The sequence below is a fragment of the Lepus europaeus genome, chromosome 5 (genome assembly GCF_033115175.1).
Source record: "Lepus europaeus isolate LE1 chromosome 5, mLepTim1.pri, whole genome shotgun sequence".
Classification (NCBI taxonomy): domain Eukaryota; kingdom Metazoa; phylum Chordata; class Mammalia; order Lagomorpha; family Leporidae; genus Lepus; species Lepus europaeus.
This window is the reverse complement of record NC_084831.1, coordinates 7,015,289-7,039,596: the sequence shown is the minus strand read 5'-3', so window position 1 is coordinate 7,039,596 and position 24,308 is coordinate 7,015,289. Positions and strand designations below refer to the sequence as shown.

The window sequence follows — 24,308 nt, the reverse complement described above, 5'->3', positions numbered from 1 at the left end:
TGCAGCGCATGCTCCCTAGCCTCACCCATCGGCTTTCTCCAAAAAGCCCAGAGAAGGAGATCCCTAAAGGAGATCTGTATACACGAAGTAGATCCCTGGTTACCAGCAGCAATGGGGAAGGGAAGGCTGGCTCTGTCTGCCAAAATGGCCATCCGCCTACAAATGGAAATGATGGTGGAGCGAGAGAAAGGAGGTGCTCCAGACCATGTGTTTAGATCACGTCATTTTAACCACACCTTCAAGGGCAGGTGCTGTAGCACAGTGAAAGCCACACAGTTTGTGATGCCAGGGCCGGCATCCCATTTTGGAGTGCCAGTGTTAGTCCCAGCTCCTCTGCTTCCAATCCAGCTCCCTGCTAAGGTACTTGAGAAGGCAGTGGATGATGGCCAACTACTTGAGCTCCTGTCACCCATGTGGGAGACTTTAAAAAAAAAAAAAAAGATTTATTTATTTATTTGAAAAACAGAGTTACAGAGAGGTAGAGGGAGAGAGAAAGAAGTCGTCCATCCACTGGTTCACTCCACAAAAACGGCCTCAACAGCCGGGGCTGGGCCAGGCCAAAGTCAGGAGCCAGGAGCTTCTTCCGGGTCTGATGTGGGAGTCTTTGATGGAGCTCCAGGCTCCTGGCTTTGGCCTGGCCCAGCCCTGGCTGTTGTGGGCACTTGGGAAGCCAACCAGCAGATGGAAGATCTTTCTCTCAGTCTTTCCCTCACTGTCACTCTGCCTTTCAAATAAATAAATAAATCTTAAAAGAAAAAAAAATTCTGAGATAGATAATTAAAGAAAACTATAGGAAAGGTATTTTGAAAAACAACATATGTGATGCTGAGTTTCGTTAAAGAAATGAAATTGAGGGGCTGGAGTTGTGGTACAAGAGGTTAAGCATCACAGGCACAGGTTCCTGTCCCAACTGCTCCACTTCCCATTCAGCTTCCTGCTAATGAGCCAGGGAAGCAGTGGAAGACGGCCCAAGTGCCTGGGCCTCTGCTACCCATGTGGGAGACTCAGATGGAGGCCCAGGCTCCTGGTTTCCATCTGGCCCAGCCCTAGCTGTTGCGGCCATCTGGGGAGTGAGCCAGCAGAGGGAAGCTTTCTCTCACTCGCTTGTTCTCCCTCTCTCTCTCTGTGGTCTCTGCCTTTCAAGTAAGTAAATAAATAAATATTTAATTTTAAAAAAAAAGGAAAAGAAATCAAGCTATTTTCCAAAGCTTTTTCATACTTTGTCAAAGAGACTTAAAGGGGTTCTGGCTTTATTTTGGAAGTACACATTTATTACCAGCTTGAAGAAACTTTTTTTTAAACATTTATGTTTATTTTAAAGTCAGTTACAGAGAGAGAGAGAGAGAGGATGAGAGAGAGAGAGAGAGAGAGAGAGAGAGAGAGACACACACACACCTTCCATCTGCTGGTTCACTCTTGAGATGGCCACAACAGCTAGGACTGGGCCAGGCTGAAGCCAGGAGCCAGGAGCTTCAGCCAGGTCTCTCACGTGGGTGCAGGGGCCCAAGCACTTGTACCATCCTCTGTTGCTTTTCCCAGGCCATTAGCAGGGAGCTGGATCAGAAGTGGAGCAGCCAGGACAAGAGGAACTGGTGCCCATGTGGGATGCTGGTGTCGCAGTCGGCAGCTTGCCACAGCGCCGCCCCTGGAAGAACCTTCACCCGTACAGTAACTTTCACTCACAAACAACAAAACCCCTGCAGTTGCGATGTCGTGTAATGGGTGAGAGCAGCACTCACAAAGATCTTTACGTTTTCATCTGGAACTGTAACACACGGCACGCCAGGCCTAGGGAGGGAGGGCTGTCCTCAACATACAGGCATTAACTTTACAAAGTGAAATTAGGAGACAAATTATTTCAGTGAGCAAATGAGACCACACCCAGGACCCACAGTGTAACTGGTGAGACAGCAGCATTCAAAAGCGCTGGTACGGCTGGCGTCACTGCTCACTGGGCTAATCCTCCGCCTGCAGCGCCGGCACCACGGGTTCTAGTCCCAGATGGGGCCCTGGATTCTGTGCCGGTTGTTCCTCTTCCAGCCCAGCTCTCTGCTGTGGCCCAGGAAGGCAGAGGAGGATGGCCCAGGTCCTTGGGCCCTGCACCCACATGGGAGACCAGGAAAAAGGACCTGGCTCCTGGCTTCAGATCGGCGCAGCGCGCTGGCCGTAACATGCTGGCCGTAGCGGCCACTTGGAGGGTGAACCAATGGAAAAAGGAAGACCTTTCTCTCTGTCTCTCTCTCACACTGTCTAACTCTGCCTGTCAAAAAATTAAAAAAAGAAAAAGCGCTGGTACAAGGAAAATGGAAACAGAACCAATAAACAGTCCTATAGTTTCTTGTATACAACCCCAAAACACTTGAAATGACAAAATAAACTTATTTTTCTCAGTCCCTTTTCTTAATCCTGTGTCACACACTTCAAAGTTCATCTAGAAAAGGCTTTGGGTATGTCACATTCTTTTGGAAAAAGCCAAGAACCTTCCATGACTCCCAGTGTCTCCGGCCTGCGGAGTCGGGGAGAGGTAAACCGGAGCCCTCTGGCCAGGGTGCTGACCGCGGTCACGGCAGAAGCAGGGGCCGCGGCGGCGACTTACTGTATGGCTGCACAGCGGGCGGAGGGGGCTGCACAGGAACCACGTGTGTGGCTGGCCCCAAGGACGAAGGCTCTTCGGCAGCAGTGCCGGACTGCTGGAAAGCCAAGTCGATCTCTTCATCCGTCAGCCCTGGGGAGAAGAACACGTGATCACAGGTGAGCCTCTCTGGCCACTGTGCACGGCGGCACGCAAAGTTTCTTCGAGGAAGGACCCTTCCTGCCACACGGCGCCTGGCAGCCTAGCCAGCCGCCTCCCCGATTTTGGATTCTCCGGAACCTCTCTCAGTTGCAATTTAACCTTAAGCGACAGAATATTAGCCTCCACACTGCTTCCAAATGTGGCTCATTCAATTTCCTTAATTTATCCTTGAGTTTATTGCTGCCTTTGAAGTCGCTCCGTACTGCAATTCTCCATTCTTCCCCCGAAAACAGATACCATCAACTGCAAATGTGGCTCATTTTAATCTGTAATGGTGTTAAAAAAAGAGGGGGAAAAACTAACAATAATGCATGAAAACAGACAGGGAAACAAAAAACTAATTATTGGGTGAGACGACTAATTAGTCTAGATCGTTTCCGAAGACGGGAATAATTTGCTTTATTTTATGACAAATGCAGAAATAAAAAGAAAAATCAGGACTGACTGTGATTAGTATGAATGGGATACAGAATGTAAAGAAGAAAATAAAACGAGAAAACAGATCTAAACAAGGCCAGGCCCAAACTTTCAGATGATTAGTACTCTAGCCTATCACAGCCTGCCGATATCGCCCTCGGCTGGTTTTGCTCCCCCCTCCCTTTTTTTAACCCTCCCGACACACAAACCACACCAGGAAATAGCAGGGCGCCATCTGCAGTGGCTACAACATGTGGAGAGGATTTGCCCATGGAGGAATGAAAGGAGTGAAACACCCGTGAAGACCGCATTCCCAGCATGCACACGGGGGACGGTGACTCTCGGGCAAGGGTGAGGGCACCCACCCACCCGAAGAACAGGCACCCAGTGAGGGCCAGGCCATGAGAAAAACTTGCCCAAGGACCACCTGGGGGCTACAGGGAAAGCTGTACAAACAGGGAAACAAGCTGTAAAACAGGGAAGCGCTGCAGCTGCTGAGAGTGGGGAAGGCCGGGAGGAGGTCACTATTAGTTTGCAAAAGACCACTTGGGCCAGCCCACGCCGTTCCAGGAAGCCCACTATCCAGTCGATCCGCAGCACGGAGCTTTTAAACTAGAGCCGGGAGCTCTTCCACATCTGGTCGGCAGCCTCCATTCGAGGCCCGCAGCCTGGTATACTGCCCCTGGGGGTGGATGAAGCACGAGGAGGTTCCGAGGATCAGCATCTTCCGAAGCCCGGGGCCTCGTGCTCTGCGCCGAGAGGCTAATAGATGGTGCGCATTAGTGCTTCCCGGCACAGCTCTGCCCTGCACTGGACCGGCGCGGGCGGACGCAGCCATCCCTCAAATCTTCACACCCCACCGCAACTGGGCAAGGGAGAGTGCCTGAAGTGTTCAGTGGCTCTGGACCCTTGGCTCTGAGCCGAGCTGAGCAGCTGAGGTCTGTCCATTTAAAGCTGCAGCTCTTCCCCTCCTCACACCGCGGGGCGAGCCAGTGGATGGCCAGGCCACACGCCCGGGAAGTCGGAAGCGCACTGGGCGCTCACCAGGCTGGTGTGTGTGGGCGGGGGGAGGTGGACAGATGAGAAAGCTTCTAAGGTTCCAAGAATATTGCTTACTGGCACTTACTGCCTCCCGAACACACAAGCCGAAGTTGAGTCGAGCGGGGCTGGACAGGGGACGTTCCTCCTCCCTGACTCCGCAGCTTGCTGCAAAGGAACCGCTTTTCCCATCATTTCTCCTCCCAAGGAGAACAGGGACAGGACAGACGGACAAACTGGGGGCAAAGCCGTGGACACTGCTCTCTGGAGTCTGTGCCCGAGTGGTGACTGCCGATCACTTTGCTACTGAAAGGGAAGAGCACCCTGTCGGAGTCCCAGCAGGGGAGACACTGTCTTAACCAGTTCCTAATCAGCCGCGGGAGGGGACAGCAGCATCTGGACGTCAGCACAGGCTGATGGTCACTGGCACACTGCGGAATTCTAGAAACCTGGTGGTTCGAGTGCCTTGTCAGCCGCTGGCTGCAAATGAGGATAATTTTCCCAAAAGGAGCATTCAGTTGCATTCTCATTTTCCCTTTTGGCTCTTTCAAATATAAACAAGTACGATAATGTTTAACGCTGGGGAAATATACAGTAAGTTACAGGCTGTGCCACAGCCCTGCGAGCTGCGCTGGTTAAAGGGACAGGACTCCCTGCCCGTTGTTCTGCCTCTGGCCCTGAGCTTTTACGAAGCCTGCTTTCCTAATAAAACATGTTCCTGGCATCACGGCAGCCAGCCACCAGTGAGGACACAGCTTAAAGAGCATCAGCACTTCCTTCCAAGCCTTGTTTTTTAGCAACCTTATCATCTGATGCTTTCAATTTACACCGGCTGGAATTCTGATATCCCTGTTCTCTGGGAGTCAGGATTTTGATTCAGTTACAATAAGTGAATCATTTTTCTTTGTTTAAAAAAAGCAAGCATTGTAACAATCTCACTGGGTAATATAATTTCAGAGCTGGACCGTTATCCCGGTCATTGCCCTCATTTAACATGTAAAAAAAACCAAGACCCAAGGAGGGTGAAACCATGGCCCAAATCATAGACGTTTGAGAGAAGGGCAGCCAGTGATGGCCTGGGGTTCCCTTCTCTGGCCTGTGACTTCCCACCACACCACAGCGTTACGTGGCATCAAGTGGCAGGTTCAGAATCCAGGTCTTACGTCTTCAGCCTTGTGAAAGAGCTGCAGAGAAGGCCCGAACGCTCCTCTCCCATCTCCCACCTGCACACGCAGGAGCTGAGGATCAGGACCCAGCGGCTACACTGAGAGGACACTCGCACTCAACCCCGAGTTCCTATCAGACAACCTTTGGAACAAGCCCAGGGTGACAAAGGGAGAGTGTCCCCACTTGCAGCTCATTCTATTATCCTAACCCCAATCCAATCTGAACACCTCCCCTGACGGTGCCGGCACTTTCCTGAGCGTCCCCAGGTCAGGACTCAACCGACACATCCGGGCCTCAGGGAGCCGGGGTAGAGTCACCACCCACCGCCCTCCAGTTGACAGCTGGCGATCTCATCTACACGGTCATTGCCCGGTGCTGAGGATTCCCTGCCTGTAGGATGAGGTGCTGCCATGGGCCCCTCGCATAAGACGTTCAAGTGCCCTGGTCCTCCCACCCGCACAGAGATAAACAGAGTAGATCTTAGCTTGAGACCTTGCAGAATCTAAAAGGTTAAGAGGAATAATAAAGCAGACTGCCAATTGTAAGTGAATCATATTTGGCTCTGAAAGCTGAGGCCCAGGCTATATTATAAAAGGCATCTCTTTGCGTTGTTTACCATCACCCTGACTAATGCAGACCTTTTTTTTTTTTGTTTTAAATAATCTCATGCAAATTAGACACACACACTTCCTTCCAGTTGATTGCTATCTATGAGGAATAATCTAACCGCAGAGGGACTGGCAGTGGCTGTGCAGAGCAAGAGATGGGAGTGAAGGGCTTCCCGTCCGGTGGCCTGCAAACCTCCTCCCCTCCCCCGTAGGCTCCAGGCTACACGTGGAAGGCCCAGTCCGTGCTATCAAGTTGGGGCATCAATCGGCATCCACGATGACACCACCAGCTTAGCGTGCGAATGTTTTCTTTCAGTAACTTCCCCCCCGCCACTGGCGATTTTCAAGTCCCCAGCTCTCCCACCCCCACCCTCAGTCTACAGCACTGACAATTAAAATCTGTTATTGATAAAGAACAACACTAAGAAAGTCCTGCTCAGCTATTCCCTCCACTCACTAGCTTTAGTCAAGAGGAGGCAGAGCAAGAGCCTTGTCCAAGGACACTTGTCCGAGGCGGCAGCGGTGCGTGGACCGACAGAGGCAGAGGCCAGCCCACCTGTTAGTACTGCTGCTGCCGGAAGCTCTTGGCTCCCACTTCCAGTTCCCTAGAATCTACCGGCAAAGCCTGGGAACACACCCCTTCCCAGGAGGGCTGTGCTGCCCCTCTGAAGAGGCCGCCAGAGTTTCTTTTCCCACACTTTCCGCAGGGAGGGTCTCCAGCCTCCTATTGACGAACAAAGCCAGGCTTTAGGGCTGCAGCCTGGAACTCAGTGGCTTCAGGATGGCCACACTGTTCTCCCCCAGGAGATAAACAAGCTTGTTTTCTTTTTCTAAAGGTTTCTGTTAAAAACACAAACAAAACCAAACCTATTGACTCTGTGAGCCGCACCTACCTAACTGGCCGTGAGCACGGAGTCCCAGGGCCATTCCCATGACTCACTGTCCTCTTTCGGTGAGACCGGCTGGGCAAGGGCTTCTCAGAATCAGTAACCTCAACCCTATCCCCCGTGACCACTGGGCACTGCCGTGGGCCCGGCCCCACGCAGGTGAAACAGACAGACGGATGGCGGAGGACAGCAGTGCCCTTCTTCACGTCGTTCAGGTCAAACCACAGCCAGGACAGAGGGTCAGGAAGAGTCTGAAAACGCACACGGTAACGAACGCCCCAGGGTACCTTCCAACAGAGGCTGCGTTTTATAATAAAAATGCAGAGCCTGGTGGGGCTGAAGGGCACAGGGCCAGAGGCTGGCGGCAAAGGGCAGGGGTTAAGGGGCCAGGAACCTGGACCCTCTTCCTCCCCAGCCACACGCAGTCCTATTTCCGGGACCTGGACAATTCACCTGGGACTCTCGGAGACTGAGCGGGGGTCACCTCTCTCAGAACACAAGTAGTTATCTGGCCCAGCACACTCTGGGAGGAGATGAGGCAGAGGAGACTGCTGGCTAAAAATACTTCCCAAAGTGCAAGAAAAATCAGCTCTCTCCGAAGAGGCTCCGGGAGGGGAAGGGGAAAAAGTATTTTTATTTTATTTTATTAACATTTTGTTGGAAGAGTAGAGTACAATAAGGACTCTCAGAGCCTCTAAAAGTCGTTGGATGACCTGTAGACCCCTATTTCCCAGTGCCTTGTATAAAATTGAATTTTTTAAACATAAATTACACGTAATGACGACACTGTAAAAACTAACAGTAATGGAAAGCTGTGCTGTATTTCATTAGCCTGTATTATTCCGTGCCACCTGATCCAGCCGGGCCTTGTTTATGAGTTAGTGTGTTAGCAGATGCCGATGGAAGCATTTGCTTCGACCTTGCTCTTCTCATTGGGGCATGAAATTACGACGGCAGCACCTTGATATTACAGCCATAAATACAGTAAACTGCAAATTTAAGCCAACGGCTCCTATTGTCTCTGAACATAAAGCTGATCGGTATTTATTTAAAAGGAGAACAAAAAAAATATTATATATCACCTTGTTTATGGGGCCTCCCCCACCCACTTTCTCATCCCCTCCCCCAGTCCCCCAACCTGTCCAATTCACTTGGTTAAAATATTAAGCAAATAAGCCAAATGCCCTCTTCTCCACTGATTAACTATTCCCAAGCAGAAAAACAGTATTTGATAAAACTAGTTCCAAATACCATTACCCTGAATGAAAGAGTTTTTATAAAAACTGATCTGATGGCCAGGAGGGGGCTGGCGCCCACCATCTTGCTATGGATATGTAAATTCAAGAGCAGGGCAGAGACCCTCCCCTCTCCTGAAGAGAGGAAGGGAAAGTTCCAACAACAGGAGAGAGTTGCTGAGTGTCCTCTCAGTATCCTAAAATCGCTAGTAGAAATGCTATTTCACAAAGCAGCCAAACGGCCTCCTGCCACCTAAGGAAAGAGAAAGAAAGATCCCTGACCACGGGTGTCATCTCACCTCGACACCTGAAAATGCGCGCCAACCCTCCCTCGTCCCAGTGAACCACAGAGACACACATCCTTTAAACGTGGGAGAAAAATAAACACAAGGACTAAAGGACACGGGATATCACCCAGCCACGTCGCCTCGCGTAAGTCACCAAGCAAAACACCGGTGCAAAATGCACTTCACGGCTGCTCTGACGGCACGGAACCCGGCAGGCCTGCTGCACGTGAAGTCCAGAGAGAAGGCAGCTCTGTCTTCTCAAAGTCAGCGGAGGAGGGCTCGCCTCTCAGGGAGGCAGAGGGGGTGCAAAACCTCGGCCGTGTCGAAGTGTGGGGTGTCAAGGAGGTGGTGGTGGAACCAGGACAGCAGCAGGCAAGCTCTGAAGTCTATCGGCAACGCGTGCAGGAGAATCACCTCGGTGGTGAAGGTGATGCAAGTTCTGGGAGTTTTATTCCAAAGCAGACAGCCTGGGGTCCTAGGGGCTGGTGCCCAACAGTACTAAAGACACGGCCAGACCGACCAAGATCAAAAGTCTCTGCACATTCACTTCCGACAGGGCATTCCGCAAGGCACACGGGCTCCCTTGGAGCCCTAAATTACATCAGCCCCACCAGGCAGTGAGCTTAGCTCCTTCCGCGTAAGGAGCAAACTTTCCTGCAAGATTTATCGAGCTTCTCTGGGGAGCAGTATAACTGGTGAACAAGACAGAGGCGAGCTGCCCCTCTGTGTAGCACAAATTGAGATCTCTTATATGAAAGACTGGGAGGGTTTCCAATCAGCATCCATGCCTATTTTTAGATCTATAGAGCCTAAACGTTTTCTTTTTCTTTTACTTCCTCTCTGCTAAGTTAGAGGAGTTATTTTGGATGTTTGATCATCAATTCCAGAGGATTAGATGCTGTGGCCGCTGTCACGGACAGCAGTCTCCAACTCAGCAGGTCTTTGGCAACACACCGAGAGGTCAGCCCTCTCACATCACACGCAGCAAGTCCAGGGAAGTGCGTGACTGTGTCCTACAGACTTTGGGGTGGCAATCAGGAACTGCTGCTACGTACAAGCCGAAGGCCAGCTAAGTCCTGTGCGTGCCTGTGCGTGTGGAGACGCCAGCCAGACAGGCACACTCCTAATAATACTTAAATCTGCTTCTGCTTCAGCAAAGGCAGCGAAGGTTGCCTGTTTAAACACACACCACCCGCGCACGCACACATCTCTGGTAACCAAAGAAATTCAGAACTAGAGGAAAAGTTGTAGTTTATCTAGTGTATCTCCCGATCTTTTCCTTTCATTTTTTTTTAAAGATTTATTTTTATTTATTTGAAAGACAGAGAGAGGTAGAGACAGAGAGAGAGGTCTTCCATCTGTTGGTTCACTCCCCAAATGGTCTCAACAGCTGGAGCGGTGCTGACCTGAAGCCAGGAGCTTCCTCCAGGTCTCCCACGCGGGTGCTGGGGCCCAAGGACTTGAGCCATCTTCCACTGCTTTCCCAGGCCACAGCAGAGAGCCGGATCGGAAGTGGAGCAGCTGGGACTGGGACTGGAACTGGCGCCCATATGGAATAACGGCGCTTCAGACCAGGGCTTTAACCCACTGCACCACAGCGCCAGACCCATCCTTTCATTTTATAGATCAAGAAAAATGGACAGAACGAGGGGCAGATTTGCCTCCTGCCCAGGCAAGACCCAGAGGCAGCAGCAGTTGCACTTCGGGGCTCCCGGTGTCCTGCCAGGGGTGTACCTGCTCCCCTCGGCCACCTGACACAGCCAGCACAATTTCAATATGCAGACTCTCCGGATCAATCTCCCCAGCCTCCAGCAAAAAAAGAAAACCAAGGATACACACGTAGAACATGGCAGGGAACTAGGTGCCAGGGACATGGGACGTGTTACAAAAACCTACGTAGACACACATACACACTGAGTGTGTGCAAAGGCATAAAACCGGTGACACAGGTTCTAAATGGATGGGGAACCAGTAGCTGTGGAGGCAGCCTTCTCACTGCACATCCTCCTTAGGGATTTTGCTCTACATGAATCCCTTTCTGATTCAAAAGGAAAAAATTAAATTTATCTTTAACAAGAAAATATTTGCAAGGAGAAAAAAAAAAACCATCTTCAATCTGACAAAATCACTTAAAGGGTTATCCCCAATTTCCAGAACAGAAAAAGCAGAGTGGAAAGAGATGAGGAGTCGCACCCAGGCACTAGTGTTTGACCTCATCCACAATTTCTGATTTTTGCTTAACTCATTGTAGTGGCAACCACAGCAGCCAAGTACAAGATAGTTTTGTTTTGTTTTGTTTTGTTTTTTAATGTGTTTTTAAAAGGCAGACACCTGTTCTACTTTGACACATCCTGGCTGCCCAAATGTTTCTTTCGGCTCCAAATATTGACTTCACCCATGGAAATGTTTCCTCACTGCAACAAAACAAACATTTGCTCTGGGCTGAGAGGGGTGGCCGGCGTCTCCTGTGTGCCTCCAGACAGCCTGATGTGAGAAACACGAACTCCACAGCCAGACACAGTCAGGGGCACACCTGGTCACCAGAGTGCAGGCAGCAGGCACGTCCCTGGCCGCTCAGTGAGCACTGGGCTCTTTCACGTTGTAATGCGTGATCAGAAGGGTTATTTTACATTCAACTTGCTCTCTAAATTGCTATCAAGCTATCAGATTCTTTTTTAAGTCCTCATATTAATTTGATTATAACACATACAAAATGCTATGTCCTAATAGGTCAATACATAAAATCATGCTATCACCATCAATCTGTGTAGCTCAAGGTCATCTGGTATTAGATGCTTTTGTCAACATGACGTAATTATACAGTACTCAACCAAATCCAAAAATAGGTGTTTATTTTGCTTGGCAATGTAGGACAGCTAGGATCTCAGCTTCCCTACCTGTTAAATGGGAGTCTCCCTAAAATTTCTTATCCCCTACATAGCAAACTCATAGAATGGCAGATGTCCTAAATAGCACTCTGGCCTCAGAATCAGCCCTTAAGGCATTCAGACCTGGCTAAAAAGCCCATAAGAGTATTTCAGGCATGGAAAGCCAAGACATTATGGCAAAAAAAAAAAAAAAAAATGACCTAAATGAAAGATCTCTGTGAGTGAGATGCCAGCAGAAAGAAAGGGCCATCAAAGAAGGAGGTACCTTTCCCTGAAGAGAGGACAGAACTTCCACTCTGACTATGGCCTTGTCTAAATAAGATCAGAGTTGGCAAACTCAAGAGGCTTCCAGAGCCTTGGCAGTGCATGACAAGAGCCTCAGGTGATTACTGACATCATAAATAAGACTTTCAATTGTTAAATCAACAACAGGAGTCACTGTACACTTACTCCCCATGTAGGATCTCTGTCCTTAATGTGTTGTACTATATAAATTAACGGTAAAACTTGTCTTCAAACAGTACTTTATACTTTGTGTTTCTATGTGGGTGCAAACTGTTGAAATCTTTACTTAGTATATATTAAATTGATCTTCTGTATATAAAGATAATTGAAAATGAACCTTGATGAAAAATGGGATGGGAGAGGGAGCGGGAGATGGGATGGTTGCGGGTGGGAGGGTGGTTATGGGGGGAAAAAGCCGCTATAATCCAAAAGTTGTACTTTGGAAATTTATATTTATTAAATCAAAGTTAAAAAAATTTCTTATCCCCAATTTCTCATGTTGGGTAGGTATTTCATTTATTCCTCTGCCTCTCTCCCTCTCTCTACAAACACACACACACACACACATTTGTACATACATGAGTACTTCAAAATTCTGCAGAAGAATTCATGCTATGAACAAACAATGCATCGGTTATGCACGTGACCGTCCTTATGCCTTCCCCTAGCCTTACCGGGTGCCTAAACCAACAGAGCCACCCGATCTTAGGCTCTGAACTCCCAAAATCATAACCCAAAACAATCCTCCTTCCTTCTAAGAAGCTCCACTCAGGTATCTTAGCTCTAGTGACAAAAAGATGACTGACATTTCTATTATCAAACCAAAATACACATGGTCATCTCTTGCTATTCATGGGAAATTCACTCCAGGACCCTCACGAGATACACCAAAATCCACAGGCACTCAAGTTTCTTCAACAAAAGGATACAGTATTTGCATATAATCTAAAGCACAGCTCCCTGTATGCTTTAAATCTTTTTTTTTTTTAACAGGCAGAGTGGACAGTGAGAGTGAGAGTGAGAGTGAGAGAGAGAGAGAGAGAGAGAGAGAAAGGTCTTCCTTTTACCATTGGTTCACCCTCCAATGGCCACCGCGGCCGGCGCGCTGCGGCCTGCGCACCATGCTGACCCAAAGCCAGAAGCCAGGTGCTTTTCCTGGTCTCCCATGCGGGTGCAGGGCCCAAGCACTTAGGCCATCTTCCACTGCCCTCCCAGGCCACAGCAGAGAGCTGGACTGGAAGAGGGGCAACCGGGACAGAATCCAGCACCCCAAATGGGACTAGAACCTGGTGTGCCAGCACCACAGGTGGAAGATTAGCCTAGTGAGCTGCGGCACCGGCCTAAATCATCTTTAAATTACTTATAACTCCCAATACAATGCAAATTCTACATAGGGAGTTGTTCAAGAATAATATTTAGGGAATAGTGACAAGGAAAAAAGTCTTACACATTCACAGATGTATTTTTCAAAACATGTTTTCTGGACAGAGTGGTTAGTTGACTCCATGGATCCGGCAGGCGCAGATGCAGGGGGCCAGCTGTGTATGTATCTACTTGATAGTACAAACAGCACATCAGGGAGGCTGCTGTCTGCAATGCCCACATCCCGCTACGAGCATCAGTTTCTGTCTTTGCTGCTCTGCTTCCAGTCCAGCTCCCTGCAGATGTGCCTGGGAGGGCAGTGGAGGGTGGTCCAAGTGCTTGGGCCCCTGCACCCATGTGGGAGACCTGGAGGAAGCTCCTGCTTCTGGCTTCAGCCTGGTTCAGCCCCAGCCACTGCAGCCACTTAGGGAGTGAACCACCTGATGGAAGATCTGTCTCTCCCTTTCTCTCTCTCTCTCTCTCTCTGGAACTCTGCCATTCAAATGAATAAATAAATCTTTTTTAAAAAAGACTTATGTAGAAAGATGGTTCATCACCATATTTTTAACAGCAAAGAGATTAAACAATGTAAATATCTAAAGAGTAATGATTAGGCAATTATGATATATTTCAAAAATGTGATATGCAAATGTTCATATTCATAGGAACAATTTCTGATGATATAGGAAAATGCTTTTGATAAGACATAAAAAGCAGATGCTATATTCATAGCATGATCTCAATTACATTTTTAAAAAAGACAAAAGGAGGCCGGCGCCGTGGCTCAATAGGCTAATCCTCCGCCTTGCGGCGCCGGCACACCGGGTTCTAGTCCCGGTCGGGGCACCGATCCTGTCCCGGTTGCCCCTCTTCCAGGCCAGCTCTCTGCTGTGGCCAGGGAGTGCAGTGGAGGATGGCCCAAGTGCTTGGGCCCTGCACCCCATGGGAGACCAGGAGAAGCACCTGGCTCCTGCCATCGGAACAGCGCGGTGCGCCGGCCGCAGCGCGCTACCGCGGCGGCCATTGGAGGGTGAACCAACGGCAAAAGGAAGACCTTTCTCTCTGTCTCTCTCTCACTGTCCACTCTGCCTGTCAAAAAAGAAAAAAAAAAAAAAGAAAAAAAAAAAAAGACAAAAGGAAACAACAGAGTTGCAGCATTTTTAACTTGATCTGAATTCAACTCATGTATGAGCTGAAGGAGAAGGAACCACACTGCCGTGGGGCAGGGCCCACCGCCTCACTCCACACACGCCACGTCTTCGTGGGGCAGGGCCCACCGCCTCACTCCACGAGGGCCGCGTCTTCGTGGGGAAGGAAGGGTCCACCGCCTCACTCCACGAGGGCCACGACTTCGTGGGGCAGGGCCCACCGCCTCACTCCACACATGCCACGTCTTCGTGGGGAAGGAAGGGTCCACCGCCTCACTCCACGAGGGCCACGTCTTCAAATGAGCCCAGGATGTGAGGCTGGGCCTTGTCGGCCCCTCACTGCCTCACTCACACAGGGCCCTGTACTCTGGGCACCTGGCCCAGGTGATTTTTTCTGTGCAGCCTGGCACCCATGTGCAAAGATGAGCATACCGTCCAGTGTTAAACCAAAGATTGGTTTCAATGTGAAGGAAATGTGATCATATTGAACTTACTGCGATTCATGAGATAGCTTTCTAAGGGCTTTTCACAAACACTTTTTAAATAATATATATTTTAAAATTTTATTCATTTAAAAGGCAGAGTTAGAGAGAGAGGGAGGGACAGAGAGAGGTCTTCCATCTGCTAGTTTACTCCCCAAGCGGCCACAATGGCCAGGTCCGAGCCAGGAGCCAGGAGCTTAATCTGGGTCTCCTAAGTGGGTGCCAGGAGCCCAAACACTTGGGCTACTCTCTGTTGCTTTTCCCAGGCCATTAGCAGGGAGCTAGATCAGAAGTACAGCAGCTGGGACTCGAACTTGTCCCCATATGGGATGTCAGCATTGCCACTTCACCTGCTATACTACACCAGCCCCGGAAATATTATTTTCATAAAGAGTATCTTTGGGGCCAGAGCTGTGGCACAGCAGGTTAAGCTATCACCTGCAGCACCAGCATCCCATATGGGCACCAGTTCAAGTCCTGACTGCTCCACTTCTGACCCAGCTCCCTGCTAATGCGTCTGGACAAAGAGCAGAAGATGGCCCCAGTACTTGGGCTCCTGCCACCCATGTAGGAGACCAAGATGAAGCTCCTAGCTCCTGGCTTTGGCCTGGCCTAGCCTTGGCTGTTGTGGTCATCTGGGAAGTGAACCAGTAGATAGAAGATCTTTTTCTTTCTCTGTAACTTTGTCTTTCAAATAAAATAAATCTTTAAAACAGTCTAATCTTGACAAACTGAATTTAGTGCATTATTTAGCCCATTTACATTTAATATAAATACTGAAACTCTGAGGTTTATATACCTCATCTACAATTTGTTTACTTTTTGACCCTTTTAATCCACTCTTTTCTTTCTTTTTAACTCAGTTTTTCCTTCTATTTGCTTGTAGTCAAGGTGGCTTCCGAAAGGTTTCTCCGTGGCAAAGTCACTCTTTTTGTAATTATTAAACAGCTTGCAGGAGATACTATGTTACTTTTCTTCAAACTCTCACCCTCACTCCAGCCCACATCAGATCTTGTCTGCAACAATAATTACCAGGCATCTGTCTAGTGGGGGATCTCAAACTGCTAAGGGTAAAAGAGGTCCTAGACTAAAAAGTCTGAGAATCATTGATCTAGCTATCACAACATAGCCTTGGCTTACCACAGCTTCACATCAGTGAGAAACCACCATTTCCCCAACGAGTTCTAGCACTTAGAACGCTTTCTCTCCAACACTCCTGCTGCATAATAGCAAGCATTTTCATTCCAACGCATGTTAAAACCCACAAGAGAAACCTTATTTACTTTTACAGCCAGCATTCTTCCTTAAACTTCTGTGTTTCCACATAGGATCATTTTCTTTCTGCTTGAAAACTCCTTTAGTGGGGCGGGCGCTGTGCTGTAGCAGGTAAAGCCTCCGCCTGCAGTGCCAGCATCCCATATGAGCACCAGTTCGAGTCTCGGCTGCTCCACTTCCAATCCAGCTCCCTGCTATGGCCTGGGAAAGCAGTGGAAGATGGCTCAAGTCCTTGGGCCCCTGCACCTGTGTGGGAGACCAGGAAGAAGCTCCTGGCTTTGGAATGGCACAGCTCTGGCCATTGTGGCCAATTGGGAATGAACCAGCAGATGGAAGACCTCTCTTTCTCCTCTCTCTCTCTCTCTCTCTGCCTCTCCTTCTCTGTGTAACTTTTTTTTTTTTTTTTTTTTTTTTTTTGGACAGGCAGAGTGGACAGTGAGAGAGAGAGACAGAGAGAAAGGTCTTCCTTTGCCGTTGGTTCACCCTCCAATGGCCACCACGGCCGGCGCATCGTGCTGATCCGAAGCCAGGAATTCCATCCAGGTCTCCCACACAGGTGCAGGGCCCAAGCACTTGGGCCATCCTCCACTGCACTCCCGGGCCACAGCAGAAAGCTGGCCTGGAAGAGGGGCAACCGGGTAGAATCCAGCACCCCGACCGGGACTAGAACCCGGTGTGCCGGCGCCACAGGCAGAGGATTGGCCTACTGAGCCACGGCGCCGGCCCTCTGTGTAACTCTTTTAAATAAATTTTTTAAAAAATTTTAAAAACCACATTCTACTGTGAAATAACCTCAGACTTACAGGAAAGTTATAAGAATAATAAAAGTATTCCCCTTTCACTCAGAGTCTTTAAATATTAAACTCATCACATTTCTTTATTATTCCCTGTCAATCTGCATAATTATTTTCTATGAACTAAGTTACAGACACGTTGCCTCTTTCCTCCTAAGTATTTCAGTACACCTGAGGTGTGTTGTGGGGTGGATGAGTGGGAAGAGTGCATGTTCACACACAGCCAAGGTGAGACTATTGAGTCTGTATCTGTAGCTCACACCTCTCTCCTCTGAACTTGCCCCTAGTGCCCATCTGCCCAAGGATGTCTGTGTCACACTCAGCACCCTACACACTGGCTCCCACTCTTGCTCCTCCAAGCTGTTCCAATCCCAGTGAATGGCAACTCCAAACCTCCCAGTTATACAAGGCCCTAAACCTTGGACTTTTCCTTAATTTCTAGTTCTCTTTCATATCCCAGATCTGAAAAATCAGGATAATCTGTTGGATTCACTTTTAAAAAACATCCAGTGCTCTGAGAACACAATACCACTTCCTGTCTCTCACTTCTACTGTTCACTCTTAACACAGCAGCCAGGCTGCTCCTACCAAAGCTTAAATTAGTCTCTGATGCTCTCTCAATTTAGCCAAAGTACAGCTGAAGTCTTCACTGGGATCAACACGCCCCGCTCGACCTCACTTCCTGTGAATGCTGTGACCCTGCCTCTCACGACCGTCCTTGCCTGCATACTGGCCTCCCTTCTGTTCCTAGAATTTGCCACCCATGCTGCTGCTTCAGACACAAGTTGTTCCCTTTTCCTAGAACTCTTTCTCCCCAGAAATCTTGTATGGCTTACTTCCTCGTTTTCTTGAAGTTTTTGCTCAAAATGTCACCTTACAGGGGGCCTTTCCAGAACACTGTTTAAAACTGCAAGCTCCCAAGAACTCTCTATTGCTCTTACTCACATTATGTTTGCATCTCACTCTATTGTTGTCGCCCTCCTTCTCTGCCATTTGAAGGCAAGCTCATTAAAAATTGGAATTTTGGGGATAGGCATCCCATATGGGCACTGATTTGAGCCCTGGCTGTTCCACTTCTGATCCAGCTTCCTGCTAACATGTCTGGGAAAGCAGCAGCAGATGGCCCAAGTGCTCGGGCCCCTGCACCCACATGGGAGACCCTGATGAAGCGCCTGGCTCCTGGCTTCAGCCTGGCCCAGCCCTGGTCATTGCGGCCATTTGGCGATTGAGCCAGCAGATGAAGATTTCTCTCTTCTTTGTCTCTTCCTCTCTCGCTGTAACTCTTTCAAATAAATAAATAATCTTTTCAAAAAAGCAGACAGGAATTTTGGCCATTTTAATCACTGCTCTTTTCCCTGTAACTAGAACACTCTGGTTCTATTTGTACCTAGTAGGTGTTGAATAAAAACATGTGCAACAATAAATAATGGAAACTGAACATATATTAGCAGACAAAGTACTGCCGTTCAGGTTTAGAGAAAGCCAGTGGGGTCACAGGAAGAATCCAGAGTCCCACTTTCATCTCCTCTTTGCCCTGAAAACACCGCTTTAGAATCTTCAAGGCTCCCCAGAGATATGAGTAAAACTGTACTAGAGCAAACCACTTTATCCCTCAGCCCCTGCCACATCAGTACTCTGAGACACACATGTCTTCTGTCCATGGTGCTCCGCCCACCACAGTAGCCTTCTCCTGGCCCCACGTAGCACCTGTCTATTGTCCTGGGCTAGCCTGTCCACCAGCCTTCTCCTGGCCCCACGCAGCACCTGTCCATTGTCCTGGGCTAGCCTGTCCACCAGCCTTCTCCTGGCCCCACATAGCACCTGTCCATTGTCCTGGGCTAGCCTGTCTATTGTCCTGGGCTAGCCTGTCCACCAGCCTTCTCCTGGCCCCACGCAGCACCTGTCCACTGTCCTGGGCTAGCCTGTCCACCAGCCTTCTCCTGGCCCCACGTAGCCCATTGTCCTGGGCTAGCCTGTCCACCAGCCTTCTCCTGGCCCCACGCAGCACCTGTCCATTGTCCTGGGCTAGCCTGTCTATTGTCCTGGGCTAGCCTGTCCACCAGCCTTCTCCTGGCCCCACGCAGCACCTGTCCACTGTCCTGGGCTAGCCTGTCCACCAGCCTTCTCCTGGCCCCACGTAGCCCATTGTCCTGGGCTAGCCTGTCCACCAGCCTTCTCCTGGCCCCACGCAGCACCTGTCCATTGTCCTGGGCTAGCCTGTCTACTGTCCTGGGCTAGCCTGTCCACCAGCCTTCTCCTGGCCCCACGCAGCACCTGTCCATTGTCCTGGGCTAGCCTGTCTATTGTCCTAGGCTAGCCTGTCCACCAGCCTTCTTCTGGCCCCACGCAGCACCTGTCCATTGTCCTGGGCTAGCCTGTCCACTACCAGAGCTTCCTCCGATTTCCCCCAGCTATAGGCACTTTTCAACAGCAACTGACACCCATGCGACATTTCTCTGGCGACCAGACTGTGTGTAGCTTTCATTTCGTTTGGTTTTTCCAAGGATTTTCACTGCTGTTATCGCCTACTGGCCTTCTGATCCATCACTACATCCCCAAAACCTAAAACACTGAGAAGTTCACAGTGGACCTTCAGTGTGCAAATGCACTCGATGGACTGTAAGACTTTCTTCTGTGATTTTTAAGATTTATTTATTTATTTATTTATTTGAAAGTCAGAATTACACAGAGAGAGGAGAGACAGAGAGAGAGAGAAGTCTTCCATCTGACGGTTCACTCCCCAGTTGGCTGCAATGGCTGGAGCTGCGCTGATCTGAAGCCAGGAGCTAGGAGCTTCTTTCGGGTCTCCCACATGGGTGCAGGGGCCCAAGGACTTGGGCCATCTTCTACTGCTTTCCCAGGCCACAGCAGAGAGCTGGATCAGAAGAGGAGCAGCGAGGATATGAACCGGCACCCTTATGGGATGCCGGCACTGCAAGCAGCAGCTTTACCTACTATGCCACAGTGCCGGCCCCTGAAGACTTTTAATAACTGTAGGATATACTTGCATCATTCAGTGACAATTCCTCTTCTCTTAAAAAATTATCTATCATAAGACATAACCATTGTCACCATTAACATTTTAAAATTTTGTTAAACTTCTAGCCCATGTAATAAGGCAGGAAATATGTATTTTAATAAACTGGGGCCAGCGCTGTGGCGCGGCAGGTAAAGCCACTGCCTGAAGTGCATGCATCCCATACAGGTAACAGTTTGAGACCCAGATACTCCACTTCCAATCCAGCTCTCTGCTATGGCCTGGAAAAACAGTGGTAGATGGCCCAAGTGCTTGGACGCCTCCACCCGCATGAGAGACCTGGAAGAAGTTCCAGGCTCCTGCCTTTGGATCAGCCCAGCTCCAGCTGTTGTGGTCATTTGGAGAGTGAACCAGTGGATGGAAGATCTCTCTCTATCTCTCTCTCTCTCTCTCTGCCTCTCTGTAACTCTGCTTTTAAAATAAACAAACAGCCGGCGCCGTGGCTCAACAGGCTAATCCTCCGCCTTGCGGCGCCGGCACACCGGGTTCTAGTCCCGGTCGGGGCACCGATCCTGTCCCGGTTGCCCCTCTTCCAGGCCAGCTCTCTGCTGTGGCCAGGGAGTGCAGTGGAGGATGGCCCAAGTGTTTGGGCTCTGCACCCCATGGGAGACCAGGAGAAGCCCCTGGCTCCTGCCATCGGAAAAGCGCGGTGCGCCGGCCGCAGCGCGCTACCTCGGTGGCCATTGGAGGGTGAACCAACGGCAAAAGGAAGACCTTTCTCTCTGTCTCTCTCTCACTGTCCACTCTGCCTGTCAAAAAAAATTTAAAAAAAAAATAAATAAAAATAAAATAAACAGTCCAGAGGGGGAAAAAAAAACAAATGTTTAAAAAAAAAAAAGTAAAAAAGTAAGCCTAGCTCCCCTCCAGGCCTCTCTGGCTAGAGGTCTCTGACTTAAATAAATCTTGCTTTAAAAATAAAAATTAGTAATTTCCTTTGCACCAGCAGTTAGTAATTAAAAAAAAATTCCTTTCACAGTAGTCATGAGAAATACAAAATTACTATGATAATCATTCTTTAAGTTTAATTTTTAAATTTTTATTCAAAAGGCAGAGAGACAGAGATCTTCCATCTGCTGGTCTGCTCCTCATGTATGGGTTTCTTCTGAATCTCTAGGAATTGGTGACTGAATGGGTGCAAAGAGTGAAGAAAGGGAGGGTGCGGGCTTGTGGCTCAGGCGTGGTGTGGAGGCTGACAGGTAAGAGTAGAAGGGCCGGGGATGGCTCCGTGGCGCAGCGGGTAAAGCTGCCGCCTGCGACGCCGGCATCCTCTATGAGTGCCCGTTCAAGGCCTGGCTGCTCCACTTCCTGTCCAGTTCCCTGCTGGTGCACCAGGGAAAGAAGCAGAAGTTGGCCCGAGCGCCTGGGTCCCTGCATCCACACGGGAAACCCACAAGAATCTCCTGGCTCCTGTCAGAAGGCAGAGAGACAGATGGAGAGAGAGCGTCCAACGGCTGGCTCACTCCTCACGTGCCTGCAACAGCCAGAGATGGGCCAGGCTGAAGCCAGAGCCTGGAACTCCATCTGGGTTTCTCACGTGGGTGGCCAAGTACTTGAGCCGTCATCTCCTGCCTCCCACGCTCTGCATTAGCAGGAAGTTGGGTTGGAAACAGCGTTAACGGGGGCTCAAACCAGGCACTCCAGTAGGGGATGCAGGCCTCGCGAGTGGAGACTCACCTGTTGTGCCGAACACCCACCCCATGATAACCTTAGACAAAGTCAGATAAAGAAGCTTTGCAAAGAGAGAAGGAGGCTGAAATTTATGGGGAAATTTTTCTACATTAATTTCTAGGTTTCCAAAAAAAAAAACAAAACATTAGTTTTAACTTTCTCAAATGTTCTTTGAGCTTATCTGGAAGAATATGCAAGAAAGAATAACTAGGGATGGGGGCCGGAGCTGGGGTGCCGTGAGTGAAGCCACGCCTGTGACACCAGCATCCCAATGGGCAGTTTGTGTTCTGGCTGCTCTGCTTCCAATCCAGCTCCTTGCTAATGGTCTAGGAAAAGCAGCAGAGGACCCCTGGACCCACAAGGGAGACCTGGATAAAGCTCCTGACTTTGGTCTGGCCTAGTCCAGGCTGTTGAGGTCATCTGGGTGAGTGAACCAGCAGAGTGCAAGATCTCTCTATGTCTCCCTCTTTCTGTAACTCTTTCAAATAAATAAATAAATCTAAAAAAAAAAAAAAGTAACTCTAGATACTTGGTAGTCCACTCCTGAATATTTATACAAACTGCTTTATATTTTTAAAAAGTGGCTCCTCGAGGCCAGCATTGTGACGTAGTAGGTTAAGCAGCTGGCTGTAATGTCAGCAACCCATATGGGCGTTGGTTCAAGTCCTGGCTGCTCCACTTCCGATCCAACTACCTGCTAATGGCCTGGGAAAAGCAGCACAGTGTGGCCCAAATGTTTGGGCCTCTGCATTCATGTGGGAGACCTGGATGATGCTCCTGGCTGCTGGTTTCAGCCCGGCCTAGCCCCTGCCGATGCAGCCATTTGGGGAGTGAACCAGTGGATGAAAGATCTCTCTCTCCCCCTCTAACTCCAACTTTCAAATAAATAAAATAAACCTTAAAAAAATGTAGTTCCTCTAGGGATTACAATATGCATCCTTAACTTATCAGAGTCTACTCTGAATTAATATTATAACCATATTACGTATTAAGAACCTTAACATATTAATATGCGTAACATTACAAGTATTAATACACTAATAAATTTCATTAGGAACCTTAATAATTCTACTTACATCCTTTCTTATTGTAATACGTTTTCTATATAGAAATAAATACAAGCTTACTTCAAAGGTTCACAGAAAATGTAACGTTAAAGATTTATTTATTTACTTTGAAAGAGTTAGAGAAAGAGAAAGGGAGGGGGAGAGGGAGAGGGAGAGAGAGAATCTTCCATCTGCTGGTTCACTCCCCAGATAGCCGCAATGGCCAGCATTGGCCCAGGCCAAATCCAGGAGCCAAGAGCTTCATCCAGGTCTTCCATACAGGCAGCCAGAGCCCAACACGTGGGCCATCTTCTGCTGCTGTTCCAGGTCATTAGCAGGCAGCTGGGTTGGATGTGTGGCAGCTGGGACATGAACCAGAGCCCATATGGGATGCCAGCATCACAAGCAGACGCTTTACCTTCTGAGCCACAACCCTGGCCCTGAAAGTGGAATTAAAGAATAAAAATAGGGCCAGCGCCGCAGCTCAATAGGCTAATCCTCTGCCTGCGGCGCCAGCACCCCGGGTTCTAGTCCCGGTCGGGGCGCCGGATACTGTCCTGGTTGCTCCTCTTCCAGTCCAGCTCTCTGCTATGGCCCGGGAAGGCAGTGGAGGATGGCCCAAGTCCTTGGGCCCTGCACCCGCATGGGAGACCAGGAGAAGCACCTGGCTCCTGGCTTCGATCAGCGTGGTGCACCGGCCGCAGCGGCCATTGGGGGGTGAACCAACAGCAAAGGAAGACCTTTCTCTCTGTCTCTCTCTCTCTCTCACTGTCCACTCTGCCTGTCCAAAAAAAAAAAAAAAGAATAAAAATAGGAACAGTGCTTGGTATAGACTGGGACACCCATATCCCATATCAGAACGCCTGGGTGTAAGACCTGGCTCTGCTCCTAACTATAGCTTTCTGCTTATCAGCACCCTGGGAAACAGCAGGTGATGTCTGAAATACTTGGGTCCCTGCCACCCAAATGAGAGATCTGGATTGATTTCCAGGCTCCTGGCTTCAGCCTGGCCCAGCCCTGGCTGTTGTAGACATTTGGGGACTAAACCAGCAGATGGAAGATCTCTCTCTTTCAAATATAAATGAAAAGAGAGAGAGAGAGAGAGAGAGAGAGAGAGAGAGAGATTGCATTGTAATGATTTGTGAAAAAAAATTTTAAATAAAAAACTTTATTTCTGAACTTAATTTCCATCAAGTTCAGGATACTTTTTTAAACAATGCTATCTGTCATTTAGTTTGTCTCTGAAGTATTGAGGGTCCTAGGAATTTAACCAAGTCAATGCGGTCTTTTTATATTATAAAAGTGAAGAAAAATGGGTGCCCTTTATGGATTTTTTAAGATTAGGAAAAGAACAGAAGTCATAAAGACCTAATCAGGACCACAAGGCCAATGTCTAACAATTTTTCTTGGAAATTCTCACATAATTGCTTTTTTAAAAAAAGATTTATTTACTTATTGGAAATTCAGAGCTACTGAGAGAGACAGAGACAGACAGAGAGAATGAAGATCTTCCATCTGCTGGTTCACTCTCTGGATATCCCTTCCAGGAGCCAGGAGACTGCTCCACATCTCCCACAGGGGTGGCAGGGACTCGAGCACTGAGGCCATCTTCCGCTGCCTTCCCCAGGTACATCAGCAGGGAGCAGGATCAGAAGTACAGCAGCCAGGACATACGGGACACCGGCACTGCAGGCAGCAGCGTTACCGCCATGCCACGCCGCCAGCCCTGTCGCATGACTGCTCTTGTTGGATGAAAGGAAGGAGCAGCAATGGATGCTGGAGAAGGGCTCTCTGCTGAAGCGTTCCCGGACATTCATCCTCTAAAGCTCTAACTTTCTCAGCACGCGCTCACAATGAGCAGATGATTATCATTCTTTGGTCTTCCAGAAA

General features: G+C 49.0%; 1 protein-coding gene across 3 annotated transcripts in view; it reads right to left on the bottom strand.

The window, feature by feature from the left end:
- PEX14 (peroxisomal biogenesis factor 14) overlaps positions 1–24,308 on the bottom strand; it is a 156,511-nt gene that overhangs the window by 22,856 nt on the left and 109,347 nt on the right. For 2 of the 3 annotated variants that reach the window (XM_062190425.1, XM_062190426.1), the window contains exon 4: positions 2,597–2,725. The exons of the other annotated variant lie outside the window; for it this stretch is intronic. In XM_062190425.1, the coding sequence (XP_062046409.1) occupies positions 2,597–2,725 (129 nt within the window). The remainder of the gene's footprint in view (positions 1–2,596; positions 2,726–24,308) is intronic. 3 annotated transcript variants of the gene reach the window in all.